Consider the following 9,260-nt stretch of genomic DNA (forward strand, 5'->3'; position numbering starts at 1 on the left):
CTGATTTATTTGTCCTTAAAATGGTTTTCATCTTTTGTTCAGTAAAATGGTGCCCTAGAGCAGCTAGCATGCCTATAGCACCTTGAGCAACTGTGCTAAAGAGAGGCACAGATTTTTGAATGGCCAAAGTTGTTCTGGGCTGTACCACCTCAGCCTGCAAGTGGGAGTGCACATTACTAAATGTTCTACCACACACACACACACATATATACATATGTATTTGCCGTATACATAAATTGGATGTGTCAAGAAGGTAGGCTAGAACCCTTGATGCTGACCTCTAGCTTGCCACATGGAAGGAAATTTTGAATGAGTAAGCATCTGATCATGTGAGTTCCCACCTGCAGTTTGAAGTGGTAGAGCCTGTGAGCAGAACTAAGCCTAACTTAGCACCAGCAATAGCGCTCCTCTCTCTTTGTTCAGCATTGGCATTATGGCTGGGTGGCTCTCCACTGCATGGAGGAGGAGCCCAACATAGGATATGAAGAACCTGGACAGCTTACAGTAATATGTTTTCCAGGCATTCCAAGTGGATGCTGCCCTCTCTCTGCTCTCCTATAGGCAGTGGTGGTAGGAGGCACCTCAGAAAAGAGAAAAAACCCACAGGTCAGAGAGCAAAAATCCAAAAACTTGAGAAACTGAACCCGACGTGAAATATATAATCTGGAATGTGCAGTTAGGCAGTTAAACAACAGACCTCTTCCATCTTGATTTCTATAAATAGAAGCAAAAGAGGTGAGGGGTCTGTAGCCACAGCACATTAAGTTGTCATTAGAAGGAACCTACAGAATAAATAGGAATGATTGGGGGTTATGGGGATGGGGTGGAAGTAAAGGATTTGGAATAGTTTGTAAGAACTTGGGTGAAAGGATTAAAAAATGATGCTGCCATCATTTTGGCCCAATAGGTGGTTTGACTAGTGCTGCAGCATTCATTATGTTGTGTATTTATGTGTGTCTAGCTGCTCTGGAATGACAGAATATCTAACAATATTAAAAGTTTTCATGATTAAAGTAGTACATGAAGGAAAGTGATTTAAGGCAAGAGCAGCTCAGATATTGCCACAGAAGACAGCCTGACTAATTAGGATGGGAAAATTAGGCTGCTTCACATTACCATTGAGGTGTAGCTACTGCCAAGACTCTAAACTATATGGGCACCACCTCACCACACAGCCACTAGGGTGATGCAGTGGACTACATATTTTAGACAACATTGAACCATGCCAGGGCAATACTTTCATGGGTGCAGCTGGTTTAAACCAATGGCCACTGCTTCACTCAAAAAATTAGCATTACTGTACTCCACTGAGTTCCCAGGTGAGACCATATCATTGGCTAATTAAATGGGCCTTAATCTGGTTGAGATCGGCAGAGATAAAAGTGGACAGGGGGAACTAAAACAGGTACAGGTCAGAATCCCTAGGTTTGCCATGGACAATGAACTTTCCAGGGAAGGGTCAGACTAGGTAGGTCAAAGTTATTCAGGACAACTGCTCAGAAAGTTACAGTGCCCTGAGTTAGCTGGGTCAGATGCACAACTGCTGTCTCCTAAGGGGCCTGGGTTTGGGCGACTGGGCCAATCTGAAAATCGGAGACATGTAAAAGGGAAAGTAACTACAGCGGGGTGGGTACCTAAGCTGAACTGGCATGGAATACAAGGTGGGGTAACTGCAGTGGGGCACTGGCATGGGCGCGGCCCCCCTCAGCTCTGCGCGGTGACGGCCAGTGTGTTGACATAGCCGTGGGGCCCCATGTCGTTCTCGGAGATGCAGTGGCTGAGCTGGCCGGCCCCGACCCCGGCGGAGGGGGCTGGCGCGTTCTTGCCGTTGCCAGCCAGCCCGCCGGCGGAGTGCAGGAGGCAGCAGGTCTCCAGGGCCTCCAGGCCCCGGCAGGCCAGGAAGAAGAGGTTCTTGAGCATGAAGATGGAGAGGGGCTGCTGGTAGCGCACCAGCAGGAGGCAGCGCAGCGCCAGCAGAGGCGCGTCCAGGAGCCCGGCGGGCAGCAGCCAGTGCAAGGCCAGGCGGGCGGCGCCGGGGGCCCGCGGGGCGCTCAGCTCGTACAGCCACAGCACCGGCGAGGCCAGGCACAGGAAGTAGACGGCGATGAGCACGTAGCGGAGCGGCGGCGGCAGCGGCAAGGCCGGCCGGCCGGGCTGCAGGAGCAGCAGCTCCAGGAGAGTGAAGCTGTCCAGCAGGTCCAAGCACGTGGCCAGGAAAGCGGCGGCGGCGCGGTGCTGCGGGGGCGGCTGGGGCGGCAAGAGGAGCTGGCCGGAGCCGGAGCCGGAGCCGCCTTCGGCGCCGATGGCCCGCAAGAGGCAATACAGGAGCGGGGCCGAGAGCGCCAGCGTGATCCGGAAGCCCGTGGCGCCCAGCGGCAGGCGCAGCTCCACCAGCTCCAGGATGGACGTGCCCAGGATGAGCGCCGCCTTGGGCGTGAAGGCGATGGCGTAGATCAGCCAGGCCAAGTGGGCGTAGGCGAAGTCCCCGCCCCGCGGAGCGCCCCCTGCCTTCCCGCCCGACGCAGCGCAGGCGCCTCGGCCGCCGTGGGGCGGGTGGCCCAGCAGCGGGTGCAAGGGCGGCGGCGGCGGCGGGTGTCCCCCTCCGACGCCGGACGGGCGCTCCCGGCGACGAGCGCGGCTGTTGCGGCAGAAGAAGATGCTCCAGCCGGCGGCCAGCACCAGGTCGGTGGCGATCCAGCTGCACCAGTACAGGTCGGTGACGGCGATCAGGTAGAGGTCCAGCAGCGCGCCCTGGCCCAGCAGCAGCACCAGGGACAGCGCCTTGTAGCCCCAGCGAGACCCGCCCGAGCCCCCTGCCCACAGCAGCCCCGCGGCCGCGCTCGCCGCCGCCGCCGTCCCGGGCCCGGCGGCCGGAGCCCCGTACAGCTCGGCGGCTGTCATGCTGCAGCCCGACGTGGAGGTGCTGCTGGACCCCGGGGAGGCGCAGGCGGCGGGCGGGGCGGGCGGCGAGGCGGGCTCCTGAACCGGCACGAGGGGCTTGGCTTCCTCCTCCTCGCCCTCTTCCTCCTCCTCCTCTTCCTCACTGCTGCGGCCGCCGCTGCTGCTGCTCCTGCTGCGAGTGCGGGTGGAGGCCGAGCTGGACACGGAGCCTCGCCTGCCCCTCCGGGTGCCGCCGCTCGAGCTGCTGGTGCTGCTGATGCCGCCGCCCAGGAAAAGGGGCTGCAGGTCCGCGGCGGGGGGAGGCGGCGGGGGAGCCTGGAAGGAGCCCGAGGAGGAGGAGACCGAGCGCTGGTTGGAGACGACTCGGTGCATGGTCGTCCTCCCCGCCCCCCACCCGCGCCCCACAGAGATGGGCGGGCGGGTCACAGCCCTCCCGGCCGGGGACCCGGCGAGTAACCTGCCCGGCACGATCCAGCCCCGGGGAGCGCCGAGCGATGGGGATGGTGGGGATGGTAGTGATGGGCAAAAGGGAGAAGGAGGAGGGCGGTGGGCAGGCTCTGAGCGAAAGCCGAGACCCGGCCTGGATCTTCCCTTTCTCCGCCGTCGGAATCAGTAGAAACCCGGAGCGGATCCTGCCGTGGACGAAAGAGAGAGAAGCGGGGAATCCGGGAGTGGATCCAGTCGCAGAGACGGACGCTTGATGGAAGAAAGGAGAGAACCCCTAAAGCAGATGCTGCGCGGAGAAAGGCAGGTGAAGGAGGGGCGGGTTTGGGGATGCGGACAAAGACAGAGATGCAAGGCGAGAGGCTGCCAAAAGAAAGCCAGCGCGCGCGCCTCCTGGCTGATGCTCTTCTCCAGAAGCGCCTGCCAAGGCAGCGGAGGGACGGGGGCGCGGATCGCTTGCGAGCCAGGAGGATACCTGGGAGCGGCAGCTGCTTTTGTTGCCCACCCCCTCGCAGCGAGCTTCATGGCAACTGGGTGGGCGGCCTGATGCAGCAGCAAATGAGTCACTTGCCTCAGGAAGGGGGAAGCTGTCGCCTAGGGGGGAAAGCTCGTGCCACAGTGCGCCTCGGAGGCTGCAAAGGGAGGGTGGCTCGGGAACTGGTTTCCTTAACTACCTACTTAAGCACAGGCATAAATGATGGGAAGAGGAGGGTGGGCATTGAATAGTTACAGTTGAAGCGGGCTTTTATAATTGGAAAAGTAGCATTCCCTTTGCTTGGTATTATTTTTATACTAATGAATGTTCTTTTTTTTCCTATCCCATTATGGTGCAAAGTTCAGAGCAGCTTACAAAGATTCCAAGAGTTAGTTTGCAAAGAACGAAACCTCAATAAACAATACACTGGAAGGCAACACCAAAAAAAAAAAAGCTGCTAAAAATGGCATTAGACGTTACTAAAAATCTTTTGCCTTTTGAAGATCAGTAAACATGAGCCCTGACAGATCTCAGAAGGCCATTTCAAGGACGGGGCAGGGGTGGTGGTGCCAAGGTTAATAATTCAATCCAGAATAATAGGGTGTCATTTGTATGTATATTACGTTTATATCCCACCTTAAGTTCCAGCATGGACTTGTGTGGGAGGGTGCCTCCTCTCCAAGCACTGACCACATCAGGAGTGGCTTAGCTTCACCATATTTCGTGCGTCATGCACTGGCATGAGCACTTTTTTGCAGCATAAAACACTTTTAGCCTTACTCTGTAACACATACACAAGGCAGGCCAGCATCTATGCATAAGACATAATACCAGCAACTTCACAAATCCAAGACAATCTCCAGTTAAAAGGAAGCCTACTTTTTCCATGTTGAGTTTTAAATCTGGGGCAGGAGGGACATTCAAAGCTGTGACATCACACCTGCAGGCTGAGGTTGGCTCCGACTGACTTAGTAGCTTGGCTCTTTGAATACTGCTGCAACAGTCATCAAGTTAGGACAGTGCAAAAGGCTAAGCACTAAGGAGCCCAACAGGAATAAAAAGAAATGATTTTTTAAAGGGACAATCTGCTAAGCTTCAGAAAAGCGGAAAAAGGCTGTATGGGGGGAAAACCATAATATAAATGTTAGATTTATTGTTATGTACACTTTTCTGCTTGGCCACAATATATAGTCCTCTTAAATATATATTTGCTTCTTTTTTTATCGGTTTGGTGTCCTTGGTGCAATTCCTTCACGAGGCATAACATCCTTAAGTCCTTAGGTATCCATCAGAAACTTCAGAACAGACACTTTGCCAACAGGAGGAGCTGAAGCAGAGATAGTGACAGCTCAGTAGGAGATGCTTTCAGCTTGTCAAATGGAGCCATGGAGGAGGAAACCAAGTGAGTCTCTGCCGCTTTCATGGTAAACAGGAAACCCTGTACTTTTATAGCATTAACATAGAAATGAGTTTTTAATCCTCTCTTTGTAGAAGCTCTGCTATTATCTATTTGTCTGGAATTTCCTATGGCTTTAATTTACCCATTTCCTAGATTCTAGTTTATACGTGTTAAGTCTAAATACCTAGCATTCATGGGACATAGGAAGGTGTCTTATACTAGTTGGACTAGAGATATGAAGGCCCAACAAAAAAACTGCAGCAATCCTGTCTTTCTCCATTTCCCCCAAGCTTTATTCTGAGCCTTCGCATCTTAGATTATCCATCTAGATCAGGGGTGTCAAACTCAAATTCATCGGGGGCCGCATCAGCAGTTTGGTCACCCTCAAAGGGCCGGTTGTATCTGTAGGACTATGTGTCCACTCTTTATTATCATAAAGTAATAACTAGCTCTGAAAGCAGAAGTCAGAAGAATGGCAAGTAGATATTCAAATGTACAATTATTGTACAATTTATTGAAAAATGATTTTTGGTAACAGACAGTAAATTTTTTTTTTTAACATACAAATATTGCCATATGTACAGACTTACAGTACAGGATAGAAGGGTTCAGGCAGCCGTTGGATCTGTCACATTACAGGATGGCATGCGCTCAATATAAAAACAAGTGGAAAAAAGCGAGAGAAAAGAAAGCGAGAATAAAAGGTGAAGGCTGGCGGTCGGCGGCGGCTACACGGGCCACATGACGAGGTCTGGTGGGCCGGATTCGGCCCGCGGGCCTTGTGTTTGACACCCGTGATCTAGATCAATCTGCCTGCTCTATCAATGGCTCTCAGGCTTCAGGCAGGGACATCCCAAGCCCTACCTGCTGATGCCATGGATTGAACCTAGTACCTTCTGCTTGCAAAGCATGAGCCACAGCCTTTCCTATATTTCAAGATCTCAGACCACAGCTGAAATGACATGCACTTAACTTGGGATTAAGGCCCACTAAATTTTGTGGGACCCAATTCTGTGTTCATCACGATTGGTACTTCAAATACTTCAGGGCTGAGCCCCCGTCAATAGAAACAAAACAGGTTCTAGGCCTCTGTCCAGCACTGTCAGGATTGCATGCTTAGCCAGCACACATGAATCAAATTACAGTACAAGCAACTCCCTGTTTACACACATACAAGTCACCCGTGACTGTGCATACACACTGCACTCTTGCTATGAACCTGGAAGTAGCAGTTAAAGGGGGGCAAAGGCCCCCCAGAGTGCAAAAACAGCAAAAATGGTGCAAAAACAGCAGTCCCACAAGCCTTTTCAAGTGCAATCCCTAGAGGGTTTGCATGGAGCTTTGAGGTCTGTGAAGAGCTGGAGTTTAAGAAAGGAGGTTTGGAGGGAGTCTGGTAAGTGCTGCTGGTTTTAAAAAGGGGTTTCCAAGGGTTTCCTGAGGTTTAGAGGATGTTTTCAGGCTTTCTCAATATACACAATTTCACTTACGCGCACGGTGCCTTGGAACATGTAAATGGGGAGTTGCCTGTAAATCACAAGGCTTCCCTTACCATTTGGCAAAGCCCACAGATATTATTGTACTAACATCCATCAGCCCATCAAAGACAAATCTGGTGTTTGGTGGTGGTGGTAACAGAGAATAAAATTCATAATGAAGTCAAGATGATGGTAGTTTTAAAGGGGATTTTAAATCAATTGGACTTAAAATGCATGCATTTAAATGCTACTTGAAGAAACAGGGGGCAAAGGACTGTTTTGCCCCTGAAATCAGTAAGAAAGGTCTGTCCCTTACAGCACAGATTGCAAGAAGGAAGAAATAAAGAAGCCTGGAGAGCGTCTGAGGGTGGAAGGATGCTCAAAATAAAGCACAGGAGTGAAGAGCCTTAATTATGTCTTGCAGGGGCTGTCATGAGTCGACAGCTGCAGCAGGGAAAGACAGGAGGAGGATAAGTCGGTTTTATGCTGTGGCTTTTTTTATTTTAAAAAAGTGCAAATTGCTCCTTGAACGGGGGAGGATGGATGACTTATACTTGAGGTGCTAAGCAGCTTAGCAAACTCAAATTAACATGCCAAGATGCTGAAAATGAGGGATCAAGTTAATTCAGCTGATTCTCTCTCACCTCAATTACTGTAAGACAGTTCTCTCTGATCTTTCATTTGCCCATCTCCAACCTCTTATTCCTACTTTGCATCCCATGGCTCATTGGTTAATCTGCATCTCATTTCAGAATGCTCACATCCCTTCCAGCTTCTCTTCACTGGCTCCCTTCCTTTACCATGTGAACATAGGAAGCTACATGAGCAATGTTTTCCATGTGGGGAGCAATGTATCCTTACCTAACTAGCACCAAAAAACAGGTCAGCTATTAGAGATCCGTGACCTGCACACCAGGTGTACTGAACTAGGTAGACCTGCCCTCTGAGAAACTCAAAAGATCTCCTTCCCTGCTATTTTTCCAGTGAATAATCCTGCTCTCTTTTCACCCCACATCTGAAACCTTCAATTCATCCCCTAGTTCCTTTCATCCCCTCCAGCTTCTAGTTAATTGCACGGTTGCCACAATTAACTTGACACACACCACTGCAGTTCTCAAAACAATGGATAAAGTACCAAGACTAACTCCGCCTCCCACCCAGAAAATAATGGGTATTTATAACTTTGTAGGACACTTAGCTCGTGCCCCTTGGAACATAAGATGCTGCCTTATACTGCCAGGTCAATGGTGCATCTAGCTCAGGACTTGTCTACACTGACCAGCAGTGGATCTCCAGAGTTGCAAAGCGGATGCTCTGCTACTGAACTACAGCTCTTCCCCTTGACAACTCCGGTTCTGAGCCACATTATGCAGCACAGGATATCTAGTGTGCATACAGTAGAGGGACTACAAATCAGATGCAAATCTCTGCTCAGACATAAAGGTTACTGAGTGACCTTGAGCCAGTTACCATCTCTCATCCTTGCCTACCTCACAGTGATGTTGCAAGGATAAAAGGGGACAGACCATGGACTGCTGAAGGAGGAAGAAGAGAGGATATAATTAAATAAAACTATGAAGATTTTTGTAAAACTCGGAGCATTTTAAAAGAAGAAAAGTATAGTTGCTTGAAGGTTGCCATAGTATAAGCTTAATTAGAAGCCGGTACTTCCTAAATACAGGACACTGTGTTTCACTTTGTCTACTCCTAGATTTGTTCACACTTGTTTGCTATATATTTCATTTGGATGTCATTTTTGTATTTAATACAAGGCATGTCTTAATTATTATTTATTTTAGCATTTGCATTTTGTTATACAAATCCATTTTTTAATAAAAAAGGTAATGATTTTTTTATTTTAAAAAAGATACTTGGTGATTTACTGAAAAAAGAAGTACAGTCAACGGAACCAACTGTTTGGCTTTCACTGCAGTTGAGACTGACATTTTCCCCTTAAAATGTAAACCATCCATGTGCTAAAGCCAACCAATCTCCAGACAGCACAAATGATTCAACTGGAGAGTAGCATAGGAGAAGCAGGAATTGGAGCCCAACCCTACCCCTGCAAGAGATTCACCATCATAACGAAGTTATTTAAAACACAGGCAAACAATTATATTAATATAAGAAAATAAGGTTATTGCTCACGCTACAAAGTAGTAGTAATCTGTCCTACAGAAAAAGGGAACTTAGAATTATGTCCAGATTCGTAAGAGGAACAGGACCAACTTGCTATTTACCCACTAACATCACCAATTACTGTGGCACAAAAATCTACGATTGCCTTTTTGCATTTGCACATGGGACATGGGGATGTTTCCAGGATGTGGCTTACACAAAGGGTGGCCTGAAAATTCTGCATTAAAGAGGTTTGGAGACATACATGGCACAGGTTCAAAACTCTGGGGAATTCGCAGCCCTTCAGGTGTTTTTGGACTCCCATGAGCCCTGGCCAGCATGGGTAGAGATGATGGATGTTGATGTCAAGAACAACTGGCAGGCCAGGTTCCTCAGCCCAGTTGTAGACAGAGAAGCATGCTTCTGCATAACCATCTTCTGTTGAAGC

The 9,260-nt window shown here is 49.8% G+C and overlaps 1 protein-coding gene and 1 long non-coding RNA gene across 2 annotated transcripts; one reads left to right on the forward strand and one right to left on the reverse strand.

The window, feature by feature from the left end:
• Nucleotides 1-645: 645 nt before the first annotated feature.
• Nucleotides 646-4,265, reverse strand: TMEM121B (transmembrane protein 121B). Its single transcript, XM_053404770.1, has one exon. The coding sequence runs from the start codon at nt 3,271-3,273 to the stop codon at nt 1,705-1,707; it is 1,569 nt and encodes a 522-aa protein (XP_053260745.1). The 5' UTR covers nt 3,274-4,265; the 3' UTR covers nt 646-1,704.
• Nucleotides 4,266-4,561: 296 nt separating this feature from the next.
• LOC128421687 (uncharacterized) lies at nt 4,562-8,480 on the forward strand. The gene is made up of 2 exons (XR_008332364.1): nt 4,562-5,244; nt 7,013-8,480. It is a non-coding gene; the product is annotated as an uncharacterized LOC128421687 (long non-coding RNA).
• Nucleotides 8,481-9,260: the final 780 nt, after the last annotated feature.

Source organism: Podarcis raffonei, chromosome 10 (genome assembly GCF_027172205.1).
Source record: "Podarcis raffonei isolate rPodRaf1 chromosome 10, rPodRaf1.pri, whole genome shotgun sequence".
Taxonomy (NCBI): Eukaryota; Metazoa; Chordata; class Lepidosauria; order Squamata; family Lacertidae; genus Podarcis; species Podarcis raffonei.